A 27673-nucleotide genomic window follows, 5' to 3' on the forward strand; every position below is an offset into this window, starting at 1 on the left:
ATGGGCTATGTTTAGTGTTCTGGTCTTTGCTTTTTGAAAACTAAGCTTGGTAGTTGGTGTGAAAACCTTTGGAACTTTATAAATGTTGACTATTCAGAGGTACTTGGTTATCAAATTGTATTGTGTAGCTGGTATTAAGTATCCGCTGCTTTTAACTAGAAGTGTTCCTGAACTGTACTGACTTAATCTTGAGGTTAGTTGAAGACCATGTTGAAAATCCATGAGATTGGGAATGTTCTGGGTAAAGTCTTTGTCATATGTCATGTACTAATTAGTAAAAACTAAGTATAATTCTGTGTTCCAGGAGCTGAAACTGCTTACTATTGTGTATATTTAGGAACATGGTTTTATAAAGAAAATTCCAAATTTACCATTGTCACACTAAGGATAGGAAGATGCTAAGGAAGATGGATGGCATCTATACTCCTTGGTTTTTAGGCCTTAGACCTCGAAGTGTCCACCTTGGAAAAGAAAGAAAACAGAAGGTAACAAAAAGAATAGAATGGTTGTTATTGGCGACTAAATTTTGCTATGCCTCTTAGGTCAGGGAACTCACAGTATAATACCAATGTCATGTGCCTAATTAATCCTCAGCGCCCTATTCTAGTTAGAAGAAATTGCTGTGGAATTTTTTTGTCTTAAGGTTTCAGGAATACATAAGAACTGGGGTGTCTTATGAGGTAAAGGTTTTTCTTTTCCAGGGTGTTTGATCCTTGAGATCCTTCTGGCCTTAATGGGTTTCTTAGAGAAAGGGTCATATCTTCATGGGTGAATTCCACTGCTGCACTATTGAACCCCTCAGTTTGTCCCTTTGAAAGTAAGGATCGAGTGACAGTACTTGTATTGGTTGCTTAGGAACATATTTAAAAATTAAAGGCTGATGAAAGACTGATTCTTGTTACAAATGGGACAGATTTATTGATATAAAAACCCATCCTACTGGATAGCCAGTGAGTTGGAGAACATGACTATAGATGGGAGTTGGGTTGACTAGTGCCAATAACTTGAGATAGACTTGATATGTTTACTTTGCTTTTATTTAGGCAAATAAAACTAAAAGAAGGAAAACTTAACAGACTAAGTAAAATCACCATAAAATTTTGAAGAAGTCATAAATGTCAAAGATGAAATCTTTGTTTTACTTCATGTTTTTTTCTGGACTCTGTGGTGATTGTTCATTGAATTTTCCCATTGGCAAATTAATAGTGAACAAGAGCAGCATGCAGACAATCAAAAGATATGGTCCATTTGCACTTGGTAGGTGAAAAATCGGAACTTAATTTTTCTAGTCAAAATCTTTAGCAATAGCTTGATATAAAACTAGCTGTTGAGACCAAATTGGTTTTTTGTCTTTGTTCTTTGCTGGATCAGTTGGCCCCTCTAGATAAGTTTATGCAAGAGTGGGAAGGAGCCAGATTCAAGCTGAGCCACTTGGGAAATTATTCCTGTAGAGTATCTCTTATATAAGGTGTTTAGATATTGAAGGTGAGAATTTGGGTTAAGGAATTGAGTTATAAAGGAATTGGGTTAAGGCTGAAATGCTAGGATATCAGGTAAGTACGTTTATTAGCAGGCTGATAGATTGTCCATGGTGAAAAGAGAAGCTCCTGGCTGTTGGCAGTCCTACTGAGCTTTCCTAGGACTTTTCTGAAACACAACTCCAGGGTAGTAAAAATCCATTGGAAGGAGTGGGCTTATGCTGGTATTGGCCACTTGTTTGATGATACAGGGGAAGCAGCAATTAAAATTGTTCTTTCAACCATTATTCTGAAAAGCGGGAAAGAGATAAGCAGAGAGGAATTAACTGTGTTACAGAGAACAGTGTATAGGTGCTGTTCTTTGTAATCTACCTCAGTGTATTTAAAAAAATAATTTTAAGACTTCTTTCCTTAAGGTATTTTAGACTTTCAGGCTTTATATGATATAGGCCTTTATTTCCTGTCATACCTTCTTCCATCTTTTATGTATCTGTATTTCTGGGTGTGTATTTTTTCTAAAGTAAACTGTGTATTTTTTGTCTTGGTATATTTAGGAGCTCCAAAATAATACAAAATTTAAAGTGGTTCATTTGTTTCCTTTTTATTGAATTTTTTGGGGTGACACCGGTTATCAAAATTATACAGGCTTCAGGTGCACAGTTCTACAACACGTCATCTGTACACTGTGTTGTGTGTTCACCACCCCAAGTCAAGTATTTATCTGTCGCCGTTTACTCTTTGTACTCTCTAGAGTGGCTCATTTTTACTGGCTGTTTTATTTAACTTTGTGTTGAATGTACTTCATGGAGAAAAAGATTATTACAATACTTTCCATGTGGGCTATCTGATTTTCTGTGCTATACCAGAATGTGTTTATGTATTAACAATGACACTCTCACCTTAAAGATTAGATTACATGATAGTTATTTTTAAGTTGTCTAAATAAGTGAGAAGATACAGTCAAGTCATTCCCCTATACTTTTATTCCTATAAATATCTTTATCTTTTTTATTGATTCATTTTTTGGCAACATGTGTATTGTTTTTCTCTTGTCTTTTAGTGAGAGTGAGGGGTGGTTTCTTTCTGGATGGAAGAAAAATAATGTGGTGGAAAAGGCAACAATAGTTACCCTTTTGCCTTTTTCACTCCTTTGCTTACCCCACTGTTTTATATTAAACAACACAGTTTATTTACTTTTAAAACTAAAACATGAATGTGGTCTGTATAATACAATTGAAAAGTAATTATCAAGCACCAACTATGTGTTAACATTCTAGTCTTAATTTTTGAATCCTCTGCAGTGCCTTCTTGGGTCCTGGTATAAAAGAATATTTGATGAAATGCAATATTCAAAATTAATCGTTGAACAGCTAGGTTGTTTCTTGTAATTAAGTAGTGATAACTATTGCACTTCTAAATATGAGTTTAATCCATGAAAAAATTTCATATTTATGAGCCCTGGCTGGTGTGGCTCAGTGGATTGAGGGCTGGCCTGCAAACCAAAATGTCGCTGGTTTGATACCCAGTCGGGGCACATGCCTGGGTTTGCAGGCCAGGTCCCCAGTAGGGTGACGGATGAAAGGCAACCACACATTGATGTTTCTCTCCTTCTGTTTCTCCTTCCCTTCCCCTCTCTCTAAAAATAAAAATAAATAATCTATAAAAAATTCATATTTATGAAATTGGGGTCACATACTAGTATTAAATACATAATATTTAGGTACCTATTGTATTGTAGAAGATACTGCTGTGAATATGACATGGTCCTTTATATCCCGGCTGGGGAAGAAGGAGAGACAAAGAAAAGCCCTTTTCTATTTACTTCAGGAAATGGTTGGTGATGTGATTAACTGTCAGTAGTTGTCCTAACAACTGTCAGTAGGGTCTCCTTCAGTTTGAGTGCCCTGGGGTGGTCCCTGAGGAGGTGGGATTTAAGCTGAGGAGGAAGAAAACCATGTAAAAATCTGGGTAGGAACATTCTGTGTGGAAAGGCACAACTAGGGCAAATGTGAACAATTGGATTTTTTTTACAGAATAAACACTTACTGGAATATGAAATAAACTAAGAAGTACTCAAGGTGTGGTTTTAACATTTTATTTTGAAATAAATACAATTTTGTATAATGTTCACTAGATCACCCAAATTTCAACATTTTACAACATTTTTGCTTTATCATTTTCTCTCTGTATGTATATATTATTGTTTTTTCTAAAACCTTTGAGTATAAATTCCAGACATAATGCCATTTTACCCCTTAATATTTTAGTGTGTGTCTCCTGAGAAGAAAAGATACTCTTGTAGAGCTACCTTAAAATGATAGAGTCAGAAAATTACTCTTGAGGCAATCTAGAGGCCTTATTCAGAAATTTTAATTTATCTTGCTGATGTTTTCATAACAGTAAAAGAAAATATTCTGGTCTGGGACCTAATCCGGGAACACACATTGTATTTAGTTTCTCTGTCTGTTCTAGATTGAATTTGTTCTTCAGAACAGTTTATCACTCTGGAAAAGTCTTTGTCTTTCATGGCCTTGATGCTTTTGAAACATATGGACTCTCGTAGAATGTCTTTCAATACCAATCTGAGAAGTTTTCTCCTAACTCAGCTTAGCTATTTTTGGCAGGAGTACCACAAAGTGACCACAGCTGTAACATGAGGCAGCTTTATCCCGTTACTAGTGATGTTATATTTTATTTAAGGAAGGTGATTTCTGCCAAGTTTCTCTTTTGAAAAGTTACAACCCCCCTCCCTTTTATAAGTATTTTGGGGGAGGGAGAGTACTCTGAGACTTTGTAAATATCTTGTTTTCATCCGACTTTCATTCTCTAGTATCAATTTTTTTTTTCCTGAAGTAATTATTTTGACACATTTATAATCAGACTTTCTTGCTAAGGAAAAAGCTAATATATGTATGGCATATAAGGGCGGATTCTAAGGCTTTCTTCCTCACTTAATTCCAGGGGTATTTTGTTATTGTCATTTGTTCAATTTATGCTGCTTTAGGCTGGGGAAGGTGTATTCCTACCTCTACAAGAATATAATACCCTGACTCAGGGACAGAGAGTTACAGTTTGCCTCACTCCCAAGTCTCTCAGTTATAGAAGCCCCAGAGATGCTCTACTTTGAGGTGGGCTGACAGGTTTCTGGGCATGGGGACAGCTCATAACAACCATTTTTTATCACTGAACCAGCTTTTGACTATTTGGGGACTTCTGTTTGTACAAAGAATTTTAGAACTAGTCATGAGCCAGAGTGTGCAGTGATGAATTAAAGTACATGTGCTTTCTGGTGCATTTGGCTATTATTAAAGCCCTCTTTACAGTCTTTTGGAGATAAGGGAAGGGGATTGCTTTCTGTCTTCCTAGATGAGGATCACTCCCTACTGGCTGTTACTGTGTGGCACCAGGGGGGACATCTGGAGTTGGTTGATTGTCCTGAGTTTTGGCTTTTTTCAACGGAAATGAACACCTTTTCTATTCTGGCTCTCAGTATAAAAGACATAATACTAAAACATTGAAAACTTGAGCAATTATTTACTATAGATGTAGTACAGAATCCCTAGAGAAACTGCTAGGAGAAAAGGTATAGCGTTTATCATTACATTGGTTTATTTTTTAAGATGATCTTTTTAAATCTTGTTTTTCTCTATTAAAAGACCCTGGGTCTTTATTTTGAGCTGTTAGGTGAAAATAGCTGTTCGCTCATACAGAACAGTCTTACTGGTAACATCACTAGCCAGGGGAATAGGAAAGAACAATTTTGTTATCTTGCTAAAATTTGGGTTCAGTTTTTAAAAATCTTAAGATGTTTGGCTTGTTCGTGCTTAATACTTGACTGCAAATATTAACCATATCCACGTAGTTGATACTGACTTTTTTCAGGGAATTTGCAGGATTTTTTGAATTACTTGTCTTAGGATATGTATTTCTCCAATAAAATTCTTTCTCCTCTTTTATGCACATCTTGCTTCCTAGCTCACGTATTTTAGATATCATTTAATGATTTCTTAGCAGAATCCCTTTTTAAAATTTTGCTGATACTAATATTTAAGCACTGTTAGTGCAGTTTGTCACATGCATGCCAGTGAAATGCATTCTCTTTTGTTACAGGTGCACATGAACCCACTTGCCAGGAGTAGTTGTGTTTTCCTTTTGCTTTCTTCCTTGGTAACTGTTCATTATAGCAAAAAAGAAAATATTCTTGAGATAGAATTTATGTGCCATGCAATTCACCCATTTAAATTACACAATTCAATGATTGATTTTTAGTATATTCATAGAATTATGCAACCATCACCATAATCAATATAAGAATATTTTTATCACTTCAAAAAGAAACTCTGTACCCTTTATCAATTCCCAATTCCTTTACCCTCATCCCCTGCCCCAGCAGTAAACAAGCATTAATCTAATTGCTATATGTATGAATTTGCCTATTCTGGACATGCCATGTAAATAGACTCTTACAGTGTTGGTTGTTTTTTGTTTTTTTTTTTTTGTAACGGGCTTCTTTCACCTAGCTTAATGTTTGAAAGGTTCATCACTGTTGTAGAATGTATCAGTACTTCATTTCTTTTTATGACCAAATAACATTTCATTGTATGGATATACAACAGGGTTGATTTTTTTAACTTTGCTTTTTGACAGCATTACAATAGACAGTAGCTATTGTTATATGTTATTAAGATTCTTCCACTTATTAGGACATTTCCCTCTATTCCACCATCTCTGGGAATAAGGTAGATTTTATCAAGACCATATTTTTAATAGTTTAACTTGAACTGTTGGATAAGTTAGCTAGACATGATTAATATACATTTTAGTTACATTAGCATAGCTAATGTAGCTCCTGGCAACCACTTTTCTCTGAATTTGACTATTTTTATGTACCGCATATAAGTGGAATCAAAATATTTGTCCTTTTGTTACTGGACTGTTTCTCTTAGCACAGTGTCCTCAAGGTTCATCCGTGTTGTCTCATGTGTCAGACTTTCCTTCTTTTTAAGGCTGAATAACATTTCCCTTAATGTATATACCACATTTATCCATTTTTCTACTTATCTACTAATAGGTACTTGGGTTGCTTCTGCCTTTTAGCTATTGTGAATAAGGCTGATATTACTGTTGAAATAACTTAAGGCCCTGCTTTATTTCTTTTTTATTTTTTATCTTTATTATATTTTTCCATTGCCATGTCCACTGCCCTTATACCCCTCCCCTCAGCAGTCACCACACTGTTGTCCGTGTCCATGAGTCCTTTTTCATTTTGCTCAATCCCTCCACCCTCTAACCTTTCCCACCCCCACTCGCTGTCACCTGTTCTCCATCTATGAGTCTGTCTCTGTTTTGCTTGTTAGTTCAGTTTGTTTATTGCATTCCACGTATGAGTGAAATAATACAGTGTTTATCTTTCCCTGACTGCCTTATTGTTCTCCATGTCCATCCACACTGTCACAAAGGGTAAAGTTTTCTTCTTTCTTACAGCCAAGTAGAATTCCATTGTGTAAACGTCCCATACTTGTTTTAGCCACTCCTCTACTGATGGACACTTGGGCTGTTTCCATAGCTTGGCGATTGTAAATAATGCTGCTGTGAACGTAGGGGTGCTTAAGTTCTTTCGAATTACTGTTTTGGCTTCCTTTGGATTTATTCCCAGAAGTGGGATTGCTGGGTCAAAAGGCAGATCCATTTTTAATTTTTTGAGGTATCTCCATACTGCTTTCCACGGTGGCTGTACCAGTCTACATTCCCACCAACAGTGCAAAAGGGTTCCCCTTTCTCTACAACAAGCCAGCACTTGTTTTTTGATAAGACCCTATTTTCATATTCTCTTGAGTGGAATTGCAGGATCATATGGTAATTCTATTTTTAATTTTGGGAGGAACTGCCATACTGTTTTCCATGGTGACTGCACCATTTTATGTTCCTACCAAAAGGTGCACAAGAGCTTCAATTTCTCTACATACTTGCTAGTTATTGTTATGTTCTATTCTTTTTTTTTAAGAGTAGCCATCATAATAGATACCAGGTTTCCCTAATGATTAGTGATGTTGAGAATCTTTTTGTGTGCTTTTTAACCATTTGTATATATCCTTTGGAGAAATATTCAAGTTCTTTGCCCATTTTTTAATTGGGTGGCTCATTGTGTTGAGTTGTGCAAATTCTCCTTGAATTCTCAGTATTACCGCTTTGGCAAATATCTGATGCGCTGGTGTTCGACAGGTTGCTTTTGTACTCTGTTGGTGTTTGTCATCTATTTATTTTTGTTGATAGTGTTTGGGGGTTTTTTTTGGCAATTTTATAACTTCATTTGACAATCAGCAGTTAGTTTTCATCCAGTTAACTGTTTGTAGTTTTTTGAAAGTGGTGAGAGGGACGTAGGTGACCAAAGTATAGAGCTTGTTTGGTGAATCTTCACCCTCATTACATTTTTTGGACTACCGCCCCAGGATACGGTATGTGACATTCCTTATTCCTTTGGCTCAGACAGCTTTGTCCAGCCTGGTGCCAATGCAGACATCTGGAGCTCCCATCTCCTTCATGGCAAAGTTTTGGGGTGTGCTTGTGAATGTTCATGGTGTATTCACTGGTCGCTACCTCTTTGATAGCACAATGGCCCATATTTGCAGGAGCCATTATGCCAGGCCCAAGTTGGAAAGGAGAGTGAATTTTGATGCACAAATCTGATGTCTCTTTTTCTTCCTGGCCTATGCCTTTCATGTCATATCCGAGAAATCATTAACTCAGTGCTTTGAAGCTTTTGCTCTATATTTTGTCCTTAAGAGTTATATAGTTTTAGGTCGTTAAGTCTTTAATCCACAGTTTAGGATTCTGATCAAGAAAGACTGAAGAGTTGTTGAATAAAGTTTTCTGTTCTTGTCAGCTGCCTTGATTGCTGGCACATGGGTTATTGGTTAAAGTCCTACCATTGAAAATGGTATTTAATGGTATAGTGCTACCAGTTTACTTAGCAGTTTTCTCTTTCTGGTTCTCATTTTATTTTATAGAAGAGGCTTTACAATGTCATGTTGGTTTTACTATCTTGTTTTAAAAGAGCCAGAATAGTTTTTATTTTTATTTATTTTTATGTTTTAAAATATATTTTAATGATTATGCTATTACAGTTGCCCCAATAACTCCCCCCTGGCCCTCCTCCATCCAGCACCCCTCACTTGCTCAGGCAACCTCCCCACTGTTGTTCATGTTCATGGATCACGCATATAAGTCTTTGGTGACTCCCTTTCTTATACCCTACTTTATATCCCCATGGCTGTTCTGTAATTGCCTATTGTACTCCTTAATTCCCTCACTTCTTCACCCATTCTCCCACAGCCGCTCCTATCTGACAGCCATCAAAATGCTCTCCCTATCCAAGATTCTATCTCTGTTCTTCTTGTTTGCTTAGTTTGTTTTTTAGATTCAATTGTTGATAGATATGTATGTTTTGCCATTTTGTTGTTCATAGTTGTGATCTTTTTTTAAAAAGATTTTATTTATTTTTAGAGAGGGTGAGGGAGGGAGAAAGAGTGGGAGAGAAACATCAATGTGTGGTTGCCTCTTGGGTGCCCCCTGCTGGGGACCTGGCCCATAACCCAGGCGTTTGCCCTGACCGGGAATCGAACCAGTGACCCTTTGGTTTGCAGGCCAGCACTCAGTCCACTGAGCCACACCAGCCAGGGCTTTGTCCTTTTCTTAAATAATTCCCTTTAACATTTCATATAAAGGTTTGGTGATGATGAACTCTTTTAGTTTTTTTCTTGTCTGGGTAGCTCTTTATGGGCCCTTCGATTCTAAATTATAGCTTTGCTGGGTAGAGCAATCTTGGCTGTAGGTTCCTGCTTTTCATGACTCTGAATATGTCTTATCAATCCTTTCCAGCCTGCAAAGTTTCTTTTGAGAAAATAGCTGACATTCTTATGGGAACTCCGCTGTAGGGTAACTGCTTTTCTTTTGCTGCTTTTATGATTCTCTTCTTTATATCTTTAATCTTTTGGCATTTTAATTTTGATGTGTCTTGCTGTGGTTCTCTTTATATCTGTCTTATTGGGATTCTGTGCTTCCTGGACTTGTATATCTATTTCCTTCACCAACTTAGGGAAGGTTTCTTTCATTATTTATTCAAATGGGTTTTCAATTTCTTGCTCTTCCTCTTCTCCTTCTGGCACTCTTGTGATGTGAATGTTGTAATGCTTGAAGTTGTCCCAGAGGCTCCTTAGCCTCTCCTTGTTTCTTTTGGATTCTTTTCTCTTCTTGCTGTTCTAATTTTTTCTTCCTTGTGTTCCAAATCATTAATTTGATTCTCAGCTTCATCCACTCCACTGTTGATTCCCTGTAAGTGTTTCTTTATTTCACTTAGTGTAACCTTTATTTCTGCCTGGGTCTTTTTTATGCTGTTGAAGCACCCAGTTGAGGGTCCTGATAACCAGTGTTTTGAACTCTGTATCAGATAGTTTATCTCCATTTTGTTTAGTTCGTTTTCTGGAGTTTTGTTCTATTCTTTCATTTGGGCCTTGTTTCTTTGTCTCCTCAATTTGGCAACCTCCCTATGTTTGTTTCTATGGATTAGGTAGAGCTGTTTTGACTCCCTGTCTTAGTAGCGTGGTCTAATGTAGAAAAGACTGTATATCAGGTTGGATGATGCAGAGCCTTATGTAATTGCCAGGGCAGGACAACCCCTGTGAACTAGGGTGATGGAGTCTCAGATATGGTGGGGCAGCTCTGTGGCTGTGTTGTGGAGGGCTCAGAGAAGGCTAAGTGGCCGCTGCCTGGACTCTGGAGTTTTGTCTGGAAGGAAGCTATCCCCCGGCACTTGCCTTATGCCGGACACCTCAGTTTCTCCCTGTATGCTCTGGTGCCCTTCAAGCTGCTGCTTGGTGCCGCAGCCCACAGGGAGTGAGTCTGTGTAAGTCCTAGTCTGTTGTGAGCCATTTAAAGAGGAGAGCCTGAGAATACCGTAGCTTTTTCCACTGCCCCAACCACCACTGTATTTTACAGCCAGAAGTTAAGGGGACTTATCTTCCTGGCACTGGCACCCTGGGCTGCATGGTCTGGTGTGGGGGTGGGACCCCTCGCTCCCGATATACCCCTCCTAATTTTTATCTACCACATATGAGACCATCTGTTCCACGTCTCCACACCTCCTACCTGTTAGAATGAGTGTGACTTCTTTAATTCCTTGGTTCTCAGGCTTCCATACAGCTCGATTTTTTGACGATTCTGGGTGATCCTTATTTAGTAGTTTAGTTGTAATTTTTTGCTGTGGTTGTGCGAGTAGGTGAGCTGTTTTTACCTAGGCCTCCATCTTCACTGGAAGTCAGAGCCAGAATATATTTTAATATAATCTGCCTGTGTTAAGATGCTACATGTGACAAATAGTATACAAGCAGACAAATATTCTTCTATACTTTTAAATCAATAGTTATGTAGGTAGTTGTGTCAGTAGGGACCAACAGGTTGGGTGTACTGGAGGGAATGATGGTACTATTAGGAACAGTGACAATATTTTTTGAATAGCTGCATATAGGATGAAGTTAGTCAAATTGTAATTGTGTAGGACACAAGTATTGTTTTACACTATAATTTTTTTTTAAGGATTTGGACATGGCAGAGGGAGAGGGGCAGGAAGAGTCTCAACCCAAGGCATGGGGTAAGTTTAGTCATCCTATTTTTGTAGTTACTACCTTCCCTAGTTGTTACTTTGAGGTTTTACTTTTTCTTTACTGTACCTAATTTATTCTGGTGAGTCAGATATTCTGGTGCAATGGGCCTTACTTAGAGCAGAGTTTTTAGCCTTGATTCTGTTGACATTTTGGATTGGATAATAGTTTGTTCAGGTGATGTGGTGTCCTTTTCATTGTAGGTTGTTTAGCAACATCCCTGGCCGTTCACAGCTAGATACTGGTAGCACCCCTTCTCAAGTCGTGACAATCAAAAATGTCTCCAGACATTGCCACATGTTTCCTGGGAGGAAGGTGCACAGTCGCCCCTAGCTGAAAAACCACTGCATAAGAGTTATGTTGGTAAATCCAGCAGTAGTCTTTGAGTGGTAAATAAATGCAATGTTTATTTATGTCAAAGTGATAGTTTTTCCTTGAATTGTAATGGTGAATGGTGATCATACTATTACTAAATAAGTGGTATAATCAGTTTGTTCATTATCTCCTCCTGTTCTTTTGCTTTTTGGTGCGTCTAAAACATTAGCTTCCCCCAGATATTTAGAAAAAAGTTTTCAAGCATTTTACAGAAGCCATATGTAGATTATAGTCAAGAAAGGAAGGGAATTGGTTCCAGGAAAAGCCCTATGTCTCTCCATATCCTTAGGACAGCACTGGTAGGGGTCCCTGCCATCTGTTTTTTGCTGGAGCTCCCTGTAGATAAAGGAAGGGTGAAAACACTGGGAGCAAACACTTAAAAGTGTATGCCCGGCCCAGTAGTTTTAAACTGTTTTGTGGATTTTGCTGTTTACTTTCAAAAACATTATTTGTGATTAAAAAAAGCTAATGATAATCTTAGTTAAGCTGGAAAGAAAATTTTGTTGTGAAAATTTCAAAGATAGTACTTAATTTGGCTCTAGTTAGACCTCTGCGTCAAGGGAATTTAGGATTTTAATGAGCCAAAAAAGAGGAATTGAACAAAACATTTTTGTTTCTTGTTCAAAACATTTATATCTATTGTTTCAATTAAAAAAAGGGCTCAGATACAACTGTTGTAAAAGGTTCAAAGCCAAACTTGGATTTTGATTTCAAAAGAAAAGACAAGTTGCAGTTCAAGTCTGGATTTAGTTTTCAGGGGGACTTTCCATAGAGCCCTCGTGCGGCCTGCAGTGATTGTGTGTCCACACCTGTTTCAGATGCATAGGACAGCAATTTCGGGAAATAAGGGCATCTCATTGTGTAAGAGTGCATGGAAGGTCCCTAGGCAATTCTGCTCTTCAGAAGATCTGTATCCAAGTAGCCAGAAGAATTTAGCTATAATTAAATAGGAGAATAAAGGTGACGTTTCTTATAGTGGCTCTTAGAAGGGACAGGGCTTGTTTTGGGAAGATGATGTACAGTTAATTTTGTGACTTTGTTGATTGCTTCATTTGCCTTTATTCTTTATTTCAAACCCCAGGACATTTAATCCTGCAGACTGTTCAAATTCTCCATCTATAGATGGGTGTGGGACAAAACCAGTAGTTTGGGAAGCTGCTCAGAATGGTGCAGATGAGGGAAGTGGTAAGTGCCTATTGTTATCAGAGATGTGCTTTCAATGTTTGAGTTAACATGCATACAAAGATGACATCAAAGTGTGCTGATGGAGAATAATGAAAAACAGCCTGCTGTCCTGCCTTTGAGACTACTGTTAGGTTGTTCTTACACCTCCAAAGTCTCTCACTTAACAAATCTCATTGATGATACGGTATTTGATTTTTTCCCTTTCTGCACTCGGAGGAAGAGCTTGTAATCAGTCTGTGTAAGTCAGCACAAATCCACACTCAAATCTCAGTGTGTCAGGCATTTTTTATTTTATTAAAATTTATTTTTCGTTGCAGTCAACATTCAATATTATATTAGTTTCAGATGTACAGCATAGTGGTTAGACTTTCATATAACTTATGAAGTGATCCCTCTGATAAGTCTAGTTACCCCCGTCAGTGTGTCAGGGATTTACAGAATTTCTTAGGAAAACACTTCTTACGGGAAGTATGTTAATGGTGGACACTAAAATTTGGGCAGATAAAGTGATAGATGATAGATGGGTTTAAGGCAGCAATTACTTTTGCAGGTTTTTCTGTATCCTGCTGTTTTTGGATTATTTCTTTTCTGAAATTCATGGGTAGATAATTGTTAATTGGGCTTGTTTATTTAATAGAGGTCTTTGGAACATTTGTTCATGATAATAACTTGTGATTGTATTCATTAAGAAATAATTTGATACTTCTATATAACATCAACTCTGGTAAAAAAACAAATAAGACAGTGCATCACAGAAGCACAGTCAATGAGCTAGAAACCAAAGATTGTGTAGAGATGATCAACAACAGTTATAAATGATAATTTGAAAAGACTAGGTAAATTCATAAACATTGTTGGACTGATCAAGGAGAAGCAGCATAAATAATTGGTTGTAGGAATGAGAAAAGGAATATTAATATCAATTATTTATGATCAGTATTAAAAGATCATAGGCAGATACTTTATGTCGATACATTTTGTGCTAACATTTGGAATTAATCTCACTTTCAACACAGATGTAAAGTCTTAAGCCAAAATGCTAGAAAACAGAATTTGTGAAGATAGAAAAAAGGATAACACACATCATAGCCATGTTAAATTTATACCTGGTACTCAAATTTGTTTAACATTTAAAAACCAGTCAACTCCTAGATATGTTTTCAGGATAATAGAAGATTTAGGTTCACAGAAATGTTCTCTATAGAAGCATAACTCATAATTGCTAAAAAGTGGAGACCAATGTCTTTCAGTGGAAAAGTAAAATGTCTATTATCCATGCAATGGAATATCATTCTGCCATAAAAAAAGAATGAAGTACTGATATTGTATGATTTCATTTATGTGAAATGTCCAGAGTAGTTAAGTACATAGAGACAGAAAGTAGGTTGGTAGTTGCCAACATCTTGGAACCTTTGGGAATAATAAGTACTGACTGCTAATATGTTCAAGATAACTTTTTTTTCTTTAAGATTTTTTAAATTTATTTTTTAGAGAGGTGGAAGGGAGGGAGCAAGAAATCTAGAGAGAGAAACGTCAATATGTGATTGCTTCTCACACACCCCCTACAGGGGACTTGGCCTGCAACCCAGGCATGTGCCCTGACTGGGAATCAAACTGGCGACCCTTTGGTTCGCAGGCTGGCACTTAGTCCCTAAGCTACACCAGCCAGGGCAAGATTACTTTTTGAAATGATGAAGGTATTCTGGAATAGATCACAACTTGTGAATATACTAAAAACTACTCAGTTGAATACTTTAAAAGGATGGGTTTTATGCTTTGTAAGTTATATCTCAACAAAAATGATTTTTATGCATTCCTTTAACAGAATAAAGGAGAAAATTCACATCGTTTCAATAAGGAAAACATTCAACAAAAACAATATCTGTCTTGTTTTTTTTAAAATCCTCACCTGAGAATAAATGTATTGATTTGAGAGAGAGAGGAAGGGAGAGAGTGAGTGAAACATTGATGTGAGAGAGAACATAGATCAGTTGCTTCCTGTATATGCCTCAACTGGGGATCAAACCTGCAACCTTTTGGTACATGAGATGACTGTGAAGCTATAGTGCTCAAGGCTTGGAATTGACGAAAGCATAGAGTGAGATCAATTATATAATTACAGGTATAGAAATAAACCCACAGGTACATGGCTAATTGATTTTGGACAAAGGTTCAAAGACAGTTTAGTGTCTTAGGTTATACTGTATACAAAAAATAACTGGAAATGGGTAATATCTCTAAATGTGAAATCTAAAAGCACAACTTCTAAAGAAAATAGGGGAACAAATCTTAGTTACTTGGATTAGGTAAAGAAAAGTAAAAGTCATAAAAGAAAAACTTGATTCTTTAGAAGAGAATAAAGAAAACAAAAGGACAAGGCATAATTTAGGAGGAAATATTTATAAAACTACTTAAAAAGATTTTTAAAATATATAAAATGTATTCTTTTATATATGTAAAAAGACTTTTTAAATATATACAGAATATATAAAGAAGTCTCACAACTCATTAATAAGAAAGCAAACAACCCCCCTAAACAACAAATGAGCAATTAAAAATGAACAAAAAAATGAAAAAAATTTTTTGTAGAAATGGGTTGTAGTACATTAGTTACTATGCAGATGTCCTTAATCCCAGTGAATTCTACATTTCAAAAGGGTTAGCGTGGCCCTGACATGTGTGGCTCATTTGGTTGGGCATCTCTTCGCAAAGTGAAAGGTCGTTGGTTCAGTTCTAGTCAGGGCATATGCTTGGGTTGCAGGTTCAGTCCTTGGACCAGTCAAGTATGAGAGGTAACTGATTACTGTTTCTCTCTCTTTTTCTCCCTCCCTTCCCTTCTATCTAAAAAGAAATAAGAAATAAAATGTTGAAAATAAATAAATAAATTGAAAGCGTTAACATAGTATATTTTGTGTAGTATGTTTTTTATCATAATTTTAAAAATGCCATAGAACTTAGACACACATAGCATCTATGCCAAATTTCTGGTTATTATGTTGTACTATAATTTTGTGAGATGTAATTATCCAGGATATTGGGTGAAAGGTAACTTCTTGTGAATCTAATTATTTCTGAATAAAAATGAGTGAAAGATTTGAGCATGTTTCACAAAGAAAGATTCGAATGGCAAATAAGCATACAAAAACACTCTCATCTTCATTGGTCATTGGGGAAATACAAAGTAAAATCACAATAGGTTACCACCATTCATCCGTTAAAATAGCTTTAAGAGAAAACTGACAGTACCAAGTGTTAGTGAAAATGGCAGAGTAATTTGAACTCATAAATTTCTCATGGGAAAGCATGCGTTTAACATGCAATCTGACAATCCCAATACTGGGTTTTTATCGAAGAGGAATGAAAACACATCTATACAAAAACCTGCATGTGATGTCTATAGCAGCTTTATTCCTAATCACTGAATTTTAAATCAAGTGTTGAAACAATGTTGAATTACTTGATTAACTGCTATTTTCCTTTTTCTTATTCTGCCTCTTTTTCTTTCTCCTGTTTTCTGTTTCCACTTTTGCTTCATGCTTTTTTCCCCTCATTTTCATTTAGTAGCAGATTCCTTACTGAAAAACACTTTCAGTAAGTGTTTTTCACTTACTGAAAAGTAAGTGAAAAGCATATTGTGTTTGATGCAGAATACAATTAAAGGATGTGTGTTCACCTGATGGGGTGCCGTTTCTCTGGAGACCTCACAGAATGCTGTTGTCTTGCTGATAACACAGAGTTGAGTCCAGCCCTCAGTCTTACGGGTTCAGAAACATGACTCCTGACAGCATAATAATCAAATCCATTCCTTAGAGTCACACTAACACTAACCAAAATACAAAACTGAAGGATAGTCAGAATACTTACTTATACATTTACTAAAAGCAGTGTACCTATTAAGTAGTTTGGAGTGCTCTTTGACACGTGGGAAGGGAGCTTGGAGAACCTAGGGTAGTTGATGCAAATTGGGTGTTCAAGGTCCACCTGGCTAATAAGATTCATACTTGAGTCACAGTGGCCTGTCACAGTGTGAATTACAGTAAGTTTCCCTCTCATTGGAGCACAGTATGTACTGAGGTTTGATGCATCTCTTTTTATTTAATTTGCTGACCATTTTCTCTTCTGATGAATACCTTAATTGTTCTGATATGTTAAAAACTTCCATTTTATATTGCTCTACATAACTGGCATCAAATGCTCTGAATATAGCTCAGGAAAGGTATGAATTTTTATTTTAAAAATTTCCTTAAGAATTTTATAAAATGTTTATAATATCTTCCATTTTATCAAGGTTAACTAATAGAACCCATCAAATAAATGTGTGTAATCTATATTTTTACAACTATATAGTGTTCTTCAGATTGACTTCCAAGGCACCACAGATTTTTGCATCATCGTTTTCCTTTCTCATACATGGCTGCCTTGTATGTGCTTTTTTAAAAGTGTATTGATTGATTATGCTGTTACAGTTGTCCCATTTTCTTCCTCCACTTTATTCCCCTCCACTCTGTAGCTCCTCTCCCTCCAGCATTCCCCCGCCACCTTAGTTCCTGCCCATGGGTTGTACATATCAGTTCTTTGGCTTCTCTGTTTCCTATGCTATTCTTAACCTCCTTCTATTTTGTACCTACCAGTTATGCTTCTTATTCCCTGTACCTTCTCCCCCGTTCCTCCTCTTCTCCCTCCCTGCTGATAACCCTCTATGTGATCTCCATTTCTGTGATTCTGTTCCTGTTCTAGTTGTTTGCTTAGTTTGTTTTTGTTTGTTAGATTCAGTTGTCGATAGCTGTGAGTTTGTTGTCATTTTACTGTTTATAGTTTTTGATATTCCTCTTTTTCTTTGATAAGTCCCCTTAACATTTCACATAATAAGAGCTTGGTGATGAACTCCTTTAACTATACATTATCTGGGAAGCACTTTATCTGCCCTTCCATTCAAAATGATAGCTTTTCTGGATAGAGTAATCTTGGATGTAGGTCCTTGCCTTTCATAACTTTGAATACTTCTTTCCAGCCCCTTCTTGCCTGTAAAGTTTCTTTTGAGAAATCAGCTGATAGTCTTCTGGGAACTCCTTTGTCAGTAACTCTTCTTTTCTCTTGCTGCTTTGAAGATTCTCTCCTTATCTTTAATCTTGGATAATGTAATTATGATGTGTCTTGGTGTATTCCTCCTGAGATCCAACTTCTTTGGGACTCTCTTCCTGTCCATGGGTTGTACATATCAGTTCAACCCATGAGCTTCCTGGACTTGCATGTCTATTTTCTTTGCCAGATTGGGGAAGTTTTTCTTTATTATTTTTTCAAGTAAGTTTTCGATTTCTTGCTCTTCCTCTTCTTCTGGCACCCCTGTGATGTGGATGTTGGAACATTTAAAGTTCTCCCAGAGGTTCCTAAGCCTCTCCTCATTTTTTTGAATCCTTGTTTCTTCATTTTGTTCTGGTCGAATGTTTGTTTCTTCCTTCTGTCCCAAATTGTTGATTGGAGTCTCAGTTTCCTTCCCTTCACTGTAGGTTCCCTTGTATATCTTTTTCTATTTCATTTTGTATAGCTTTCATTTCTTTCTTTATTTTGCGTCCATACTGAATCATTTCTGTGAGTATCCTGAATTACCAGTGTTTTGAACTCTGCATGTGATAGGTTGGCTATCTCCTCGTCACTTAGTTCTTTTTCTGGAGATTTCTTTTTTAAAGGTTTTTTTTTTATTATTATTTTTAGAGAGGGATAAAAAGAGGTAGAGAAATATCAATGTCTTGTTGCCTGTCATGCAACCTTCACCAGGGTCCTGGCCAGCAACCCAGGCATGTGCCCTAGATTTGGAATTGAGCCAGCAACCTCTTGATTTCGCAGGCTGGCACTCAATACACTTACTTAGCCACACCGGCCAGGTCCTTTTCTGGAGTTTTGATCTATTCTTTCATTTGGGCCATATTTCTTTGCCTTGGTGCACCTGTTATGTTGTGCCCTTCATAACAGGAGGCACAACAGGAGGGGCAGAGCCTTAGGTATTCCCCTGGGCCAGGGAAACCCACTTTGCTGCCCTTGTGATGTTGTATGTGGGGGGAGGGGTCAGAGAGGGAACAATGCCACTTGCTCAAGTTGTGCCCAGCTTTCAGTCATTTCCCCCCGCTACCCACCAGCAAATTAGGCCCTTCTGGTGCTGATTCCTGGGTGTGCGGGCTTGTGTAGATTCTAGTACCCCATGGGCCCCTCAACGAACTCTTCTGTGAAACTGGGAGTTTCTCCCACTGCCACAACCCTCACAAGTTTTTACAGCCAGCAGTTTTCAGGCTTTATTTCCTGCACTGGAACCCTGGGTTACGTGGTCTGTCTTGTTCCCCAGTTGTTCTTTTGGTTTATCTGCACATGGATGCGGGACTGCCCAGTCAGCCAGCCTCCACCTTTTCCTGCCCTGTTGCCAGCCACTGCCTTACTGTTTGACCTCTCTGCCCTGGCTCCCCATCTTCACACCTTCTACCAGTGTGGATGAATGTTTCTTCTTTATCTCCTTGGTTGTTGGACTTTCATACAGTTCAATTTTCTGGCAGTTCTGGTTGTTTTTTTGTTTTTAAATTTGTTGTCCTTCTTTTGTTTGTGTGAGGAAGCAAAGCATATACATCTATGCTTCTATCTTGGCTAAAGTCCACATATGTGCTTTTGAGAGAGGACCAACATCAAGTTAAGTTGGACATAAAACATATATCTCAAATTTATTAACATGAAAATTAATTAATGTTTTTGACATTTTCATATGTTTGAGGCATAGGTCTACAGGCCTGTAATGGAAACCAAGATCTTAGTATAAAATTTTAATATTCCAAAGTAGGATTATGATTGGACTCTGTATTCCTTTATATCTGAGGTCTGATGTTTTTTAGTCTACCTGGGTTACTGCAACAACTTGGTGTTGGCTTCTGGCATCTGGTTTTCCCCCCTACGGCCTGCCATACCACATTACCATGTTGCACTGCTGCTTCCGGTTACGTACATATGTTGTCTTCTGCCCAATTGTAAATCTACTGGATTCTGACCCTATTCTGCATGTTTAACTTTGTATTTTAACTTTCAATACACTTTAGAAATGGCTAAGATAGTAAGTTTTATGTTACTAGTATTTTACTAAAACTTAAAACTTTTTTAGTAAAAAGGAAATTACATTTTAATCTTTAGGATGTTTTTTAATACTTTATATATAGGTTTTTGTAATGCCTGATTGTCTTTCTCCTCTAAAATATCTCTTCTTTATATATCATTGTGTTCAGATATTTTCCAGCCTTCAGTTTTTTGCTATGCTCCATCTCACCCCATAAGCTTTCTGTTACCATTCCAGCTTTCATTAACATCTTTGTACTCCAAATTTCCAGTGCATAATCAGCTTCATGTAATTTATCATTCAGTAATATACTACTTTTATCACTCACAAAATTTTTGTCTTTCCTGTGAGTTATAACTTTGGAACCTTTCCTGTGAATTATGACTTTAACTTGTTGGCTTTCAGTCCAGTATTGGTTGTTTGATGATTGATGATGGAGTTCTTAGGAAAATTCAACCATAAATGATTTCTTTCCTATTATAATTTTAGATGCCTTAAAAGTGAATGTTTTAGGAATGATTTTTGAGGGTTTGAAATTGTTTTTCAATGTCTATTTTTTCTTTCTTTACTTTATGTATATTTTATTGATTGTGTTATTACAGTTGTCCCAGTTTTTCCCCCTTTGCCCTCTCTGCCCAGTACCCCCCTTCCGTCCAGCAATCCCCCCCTTAATTCATGTCCATAGGTCATATATCTAAATTCTTTGGCTTCTCCATTTCCTATACTATTTTTAACATCCCCTTGTATATTTTTATTTACCAATTATGCTTTTTAATTCCTGCACCTTTTCCCCCATTCTCCTTACCCTCCCAGCTGATAACAGTCTAAATGACCTCTATACCTAGGGTTCTATTCCTGTTCTGGTTGTTTGCTTAGTTTCTTTGTTGTTTTAGATTCAGGTGTTGATAGTTGTGAATTTGTTGACTGTGTACTGTTCATAATTTTGATCTTCTTTTTCTTAAGTAAGTCCCTTTAACATTTCATGTAATAATAGCTTCGTGATGTTGAACTCCTTTAGCTTTACCTTGTTTGGGAAGCACTTCATCTGTCTTTCCATTCTAAATGATAGCTTTGCTGGATAGAGTAATCTTGGTTGTATGTAGGTCCTTGCTTTTCATCACTTTGAATACTCCTTGCCTGCAAAGTCTGTTTTGAGAAATCAGCTGATAATCTTTTAGGAACTCCTTTGTAGGTAATTCACTTCTTTTCTCTTGCTACTTTTCAGATTTTCTCTTTTATCTTTAACCTTTAGCATTTTAATTTTGATGTGTCTTGGTGTCGTCCTCTTTGGATCCAACTTGTATGGGACTCGCTTCCTGGACTTGTATGTCTATTTCTTTCACCAAATTTGGGAAGTTTTCTTTCATTATTTTTTCAAGTAAGTTTTCAATTTCTTGTTCTCACTCTTTCCTTCTGGTACCCTGTGATTAGGATGTTGGCACATTTGGATATGTCCCAGAGACTTCTTATTCTCTCATTTTTTTTCAATTTGTTTCTTCTTTCTGTTCTGGATGAATGTTTATTTCTTCCTTATGTTACAAATTGTTGATTTGAATCCCAGTTTCCATACCTTCACTGTTGGTTCCCTGTAGGTTTTTCTTTATTTAACTTAGTGTAACCTTCCTTTATGTTGCCGCACTGAATGAGTTCTTTGAGCATCCTGATCACCAGTGTTTTGAACTCTCCATCTGATAGGTTGACTATCTTCATTTCGTTTAGTTCTTTTTCTGTGGTTTTGTTCTGTTTTTTCATTTGTCTCCTCAATTTGGCAGCCTTCCTCTGTTTGTTTCTGTGTATTAGGTAGAGCTGCTTTGACTCCTTATAAAAGGCACCTGTCAATTGTGTGGGGGCAGAGCCTTAGGTAATTGCCAGGGTGGGGCAACTGGCTTCACCCTTTTGTGGTCTGTGTGTGGGGGAGGGCTCAGAGAGGGGACTGTGCCTCTACTAGGCTTCTGCAGATTTGCCCGGCACTCTGTTTCCAGTAACTTCACCCACTCTCTGTATGTGACTAGTGCCCTTCCAGCTGTTGCCCTGGTGTTGAATGCAAGAGTTGATGGGTTTGCATACGTTTTAACACCATGCGAGCCCTTTAAGTGAAGTTTCTTGAAAATCTGGCAGTTTCTTCCATTGCCCCAACCCCCCTGCTTGTTTTTACAGCCAGAAGTTACGGGGATTTATCTTCCCGACGCTGGAACCCTGGACTGTGCAGTTTGACCTGGGGCTGGGATCACTCACTCCCAAGGTATCCCTCCTGATTTTTATCCACCACACATGAATGTGGGACCACCTGTGCCTGTTCTGCCTGCCGTTGCCACCTCTCTGCGCCACACTGTGTGTCCTTGCCTCTCTGCCCCATATCCTCGTCTCCACCTCTCCTACCCGTCTGGATGATTGTGACTTCTGTAAATCCTTAGTTGTTGGATTTCCATATAGTTCGATTTTCTGATAGTTCTGGGTGTTACTTGTTTTGAGATTTAGTTGTAATTCTTTTTGTGGTTGTTTGAGGAAGCAAAGCGTGTCTACCTACACCTCCATCTTGACTGAAAGTTGTTTTCAGTTTCCTCATTAGAATGTTTCTAAAACTTCTTAGATCAAACTTCAGCTTTTTCTAGAATTTGTCAGTCTTTAAATTATAGTGCTGTCTTCTGTGATGAATTTGACAAAACGTGCGTAGTGAAGGTTGGATGGAGGTCGTACCAGGAACATTGTGTACTGGCTATCTTTGAAATTAGTCCAGTTGGGAGCTTTTAAAATTATACATGTACTTGGAGAAAAGCCTGAAAGGAAATACATTAAAAGATTGGACAGTACCTATTAGTACTTGAAAGAAAGTTACATTGTAGAAAGAAGGTAAGAATGAAGGGTAGGTGAATGGCTTACCTTAGATTCGGGTAGCTTGGTGTAGGGTGTACTAAGAGGCCTGTGCAGGGTCCTACAGTCAAGGTTTCAGGACTCATTTCCAACAAGGATTAATTTCACCTTGTGTTTTTTTGCTATTAATTCTTTCTACTTTTGCATAAGAAAATATCTTAATTCAAAGAGGTTTTATAATTTTTTATGGCACTTTCGGAGAAATTATGGAAACCATTTAAAGATATGATGAGTGAGCCAATACAGAGGATCAGATTGAAATATTTATTTAGTCTTAACTATTACAGTCGAACCCCCTCCCTTTTTTTGGAAGAGAGAAAGGGAGGGGAGTGTTTCCTCAATCCATTGAGGTGTTGCTTCCTAGCAGTTGTCATCAGTTTGGCTTAAACGAACTCGTTAAAATTTTTTTCAAAAAAGAGAGAGAGAGGAATATCAATTTGTTGTACCACTTATATATGCATTCACTGGTTGATTCTTCTATGTGCCCTGACCAGGGATCAGACCTACAACCTTGGTGTATGAGGACGGCGCTCTAACCAACTGAGCTACCCACCCGGGGCTGTTACAGTTGACCCTTGAACAACACAAGGGTTAGGGGTGCCAACCACCCTCCACATACGCAGATTCCCAACTGTGGTTCGAAAATTCACTTGGCTGTTGAATGACGTGAGTTTGAACTGCACGAGTCCACTTACATTCATTGTTCAAGGGTTAAAGGATACGTGTAATCCAAAAACACGAGAGAGCGGGGAATGTATCTACCCACACCCTTCCTTTAATGAATTTTCCTTGTGTTCCATGATAATAGATGAAGTCTCAAACTGATGTGTCTAGGTTTCTCATTCAGGGGTCGTGTTTTCAGGTTTGAACATCTCCCTTTTATACCTACATCTTAGGTGATATTTTAACAGGAGCCATGCTCCATAAATCCATAGACTCTATATTTGTTTGCCATAACCAATCAAAAATTAGGGACATCCTGTTGAAAGCATTCTAAAAAGGGCTCTCTTCCTGGATAACACCATCAGCTTTCTTACCAGGTGGTTTGTTACTAGGTTACTGACCTGATTCCTGGGAAATCAGAGCTGGTCACCTGCTTTTCCCTCAGTAATGTACCTCTCCTCTTCTTTTCACACACAAACCTCATTGAAAGTTAGGTGCTCAACTCATTTCTTCCCATTGAGGGAACTGAAAGCATTCACAATTCCACTTCCTAAGGGTGCTTATAGCAATTATTTTGGTGTATTTTCTTTTGAAACCATTTTCTCTGGTTGCGTGTTTGCATGTATGCTTTAAAATAGTGGGCCTATACTTATACAGGATCTCTTAAGTATAAAAGTCAGCAGTTTTAAATATCAGTACTTTTCTTTAAGTCACTTAATTGTTTATAGATGTTTATTCTTTTAAGAGCTGTTTGAGCACATTTTCTGTGTCTGCTCTTCAGGAGTTATAGCACCAGACTTCATATGAGCGGGACTAGTGTTCAGCTTCGCTGGAGACCAATTAGGAAACCATACAGCGGAGCCAATACCTTAGTAAAGGAGGCTTATGGAAATACGAGGGGGGCACCCCCCCAGAAAACTGGAATTATCTTCTGGAGGGCGGGCCCCTTGTAGTATAGGCTTCTCCTGCTAGGTGAGTGTTCTAGGACCCATCTGTGTCAGTGTGCCACCAGCTGGCATTGTTGTGAGAGTCTGCATTGGACTTCAGTGAATTTTTTTTAGAGACTCTTTCAAGGTGTTTGCCCATTTCATGATGGGCGATTTACGAAGCGTACCTGTCTGCACTGTGCTGAGTGTTGAGCAGTTTTTGACTAAAAACAGCATGTTCCTGTGCCCTACTCTTCCTATTCATTCAGTCTTGCCCCGAGTGAATTTTTTTTTGTTTCCCCGGATGAAAAGAGTCCTTAAAGGGAAATGTTTTGCGGATGTGAAAGTGGTGAAAAAAAAAATGGGAGAAGCACTAAAAGGCATCAAAATCAACGAGTTCAAAAACTGTTTTAAGCAGTAGGAAAAAAGTCTCAATAGGTATATTGCATTAAATGGAGAGTACTTTGAAGGTTACTGAAGTTTAAACATGTGAGAATAAATTCACAATTTTTTATAAATTCTGGGTTTTGGGGGGGCCCCCCTTGTATAATAATTTGGTGATCCACGTGAAAGGGTTCAAGGTAGACCTGCCTTCATTGAATTTTGTTCTGTGCTTTAACTTTATATATAAGGACTGTTCTCATTGTTTAATGTGTATATTTGTGTTCTGCCCATACTTTTTTTTTTTTTTTTAAGATATTTTTAGAGAGAGGAGAAAGGAGGGAGAAAGAGGGAGAGAAACATCAATCACAGCCCCATTTGGGGACCTGGCCTGCAACCCATGCATGCATTCCCTTCACTGAGAATTGAACTGGTGACCTTTCAGTTTGCAGGCCGACGCCCAACCCTCTGATCCACACCAGTCAGGACTTGTGCCTGTACTTTCTTACTCATGGCAGAATTGCCTGGATATCATCTACACTGAAGTAGAATCAGTTTTAGGCATTGCTTTGAGTTTACATGGGTAGTATCTAGCTAAGTTGCATTTGAAACATGATGGATTTTACTGAGAGTAGATTAAGGGCCCCTTAGTTCTCAGATTGTAGACTAAATTGCTAGTGAAACACAGGATATATCATGTGCAGTACACAATAGAAAATCATTTAGAATAAAACAGTATTTGACTTTGTGGTATAAGCTGTGATTATTGTCAACAGGGGCCTGGAAGAATTCTGTGGAGGAGTGGACAACAGAAGACTGGACGGAAGATGTAAGTGTTTGCCAGATCAGGCCCGCCTTCCTTCTGGTTCCTGGCAGGGACGTGTGTGTTTTGATGACAGTCTGATATGTCTGTGGCTGGCCGTTCATGGCTCCTTTTCAGACGCCTGGGATTGCCATGGTTTTGTTTGTTTGTTTGTTTTTTAGCAGATGGAAGGAAGTTGGTGTTTTGAGATTTTTAAGAAACTGGGTTTTAAAGTCTCTACTTAAAAATTGCCAGGTATTAAATAGGACCGAAATCATTTTTTAGTCTATCTTTGTTTTGTTTGACCTGATAACCTACTTATGCTATTGCCCTGGCCTATGAACTATTTATTATTCTTTATACTACTTGTATTAAAGGGGAGAGTCTATGTTTGGGTCACAGTTGAAATTAATAAGTCATTCTGGTTCTAGGGCTAATTCTTCCCCTTTCAACTAGACTGGCTCTGTTTTGGGTATTCATTTATTCCACAGCCATTTTTGAGTATACTACATTAGCTTTTGGGTACTGTTGATCTCTTAAGTTCTGGGTCCTGTGTAAGATATTCTTTGATAAAAAATATTGATCAAAAAAGACAAGGTAACGGAACTGACAGCCCTGTATCATATTTTGTACCATTTTTGTTTGACTCCCAAGGACCAGGACAGATATGTGTGCATGGTAGAGAATTACAGCGCACATTGGGAGGGAGAACATGAAGGGGTTATAAGTACTGAACTTCAAAATCACATAAATTGATTTAGACTTAGAGATTTTGGGTTATTTTTTTGTTTTGTTGTTTGGGTTTGTTTTTTTTTTTTTCTTTTGAGATTATTTTTCCCCTGTCCCATTTTGCATGCAAAAATATTTAAATGGTGGTTTTATTTAATGTGAAATCACTTATGCTTTCTTCCCTTTTTTTTTTGTTTTTGTTTTTTTAAGCAGTATTATACTTGGCTTCTTAGGGAGTGAGCTGGGTAGGGCATGAGGAAGGAGGAGGCTAGATAGGCTCATTTGGTTGGAATTTAGAAGCCTTAAGATATATATATATTTTTTTTCTTTTAAGGATTTTATTTATTTTTAGAGAGGGGGGAAGGAGGAAGAAAGATAGGACGAGAAACATTGATTGGCTGCCTCTTGCACAGCCCCAACCAGGGAGCCGGCCTACAACACAGGCATGTGCCTTGACTGGGAAACGAACCAGCGACCTTTCTGTTTGTGGGACAATGCCTAACCCACTGAGTCACACCAGTCAGGGCTTATGCCCATACTTTCCTTTCTTCCACATGCTAACCATAAGTCCTTGGGATATCATGTCACCAGGTTCTCTGTTATCTGTAAGAGTGATTATTTGATTCATTGGAGGGAGAAACAACGATGGGTGAGAGAAACATTAGTTGGTTGCCTCTTGCATGCCCACTATCGGGGACCTGGCCTGCAGCCCCACACATGAGCCCTCAGTGGGAATCGGATCATCATCCTTTTGGTTTACAAGACAGTGCCCAACCTTCTCAGCCACACAAGTCAGGACTTGTGCCCATACTTTGTGATTTCAGTGATAAGACAAAGTCAAAGGGCTCCTTTCTTTTTTGTTTTTTTAAATTGATTTTCGAAAGAGAGGAAGGGAGAGTCAGACAGGCATCGGTTTGTTGTTGCACTTATTTATGCATTCATTGGTTGATCTATGTGCCCTGACCGGGGATCAAACCCTGGGGATCAAACCCGGGGATCAACCACCACCTTGGTGTATTGGGATGTTGCTCTAACCAACTGAACTACCCAGCCAGGGTGTCAGAGGGCTGATTTCAAACAAAGCCATTCTACTTTTAAATGCTTTGTGTTACTAGAATTTTTGCTGTGAGTTTTTGGGAGCAAAAAGTATTTTAGACTTTATATTTCATTGGTGTTGTCTGGGTCATAGGCAAGTTAGAAAATCAGTATCAGGTTAGAAGGCAAAAAGGAATGTATTCAGACCTACCTAGGTTGACCTTTTGACATTGGATGAGACATCTTTCCTTTCTGAGCCTTCGTTTTTCTTTCCTTTCTTCAAGCCTCCTGTTTTTATCAATATAATGAGTATCATAATAGTTGGCCTGCCTAACTCACAGGGTTATTGTGTGGGTCAGAAACAAGCAGTTCAGCTAACAAGCAGTTCAGCTATACACACATACAGAAAAATAAATATTCTGCTGTATAGAGCACATTTTTTGTAATAGAGGGATCAGGCCAGATCACTGAGAGAAGGCAGGGTG

At 37.9% G+C, this 27673-nt stretch overlaps 1 protein-coding gene across 5 annotated transcripts in view; it reads left to right on the forward strand.

The window, feature by feature from the left end:
• UBAP2 (ubiquitin associated protein 2) overlaps positions 1-27673 on the forward strand; it is a 120387-nt gene that overhangs the window by 54970 nt on the left and 37744 nt on the right. For 3 of the 5 annotated variants that reach the window (XM_053923269.2, XM_024560055.4, XM_045195198.3), the window contains 3 exons: positions 11070-11124; positions 12591-12694; positions 25399-25451. In XM_053923269.2, the coding sequence (XP_053779244.1) occupies positions 11070-11124; positions 12591-12694; positions 25399-25451 (212 nt within the window). Of the gene's footprint in view, positions 1-406; positions 486-11069; positions 11125-12590; positions 12695-25398; positions 25452-27673 lie in introns of those variants that run through there. The other 2 variants (XM_053923275.2, XM_045195199.3) reach the window with 2 other exon arrangements.

Source organism: Desmodus rotundus, chromosome 1 (genome assembly GCF_022682495.2).
Source record: "Desmodus rotundus isolate HL8 chromosome 1, HLdesRot8A.1, whole genome shotgun sequence".
Classification (NCBI taxonomy): domain Eukaryota; kingdom Metazoa; phylum Chordata; class Mammalia; order Chiroptera; family Phyllostomidae; genus Desmodus; species Desmodus rotundus.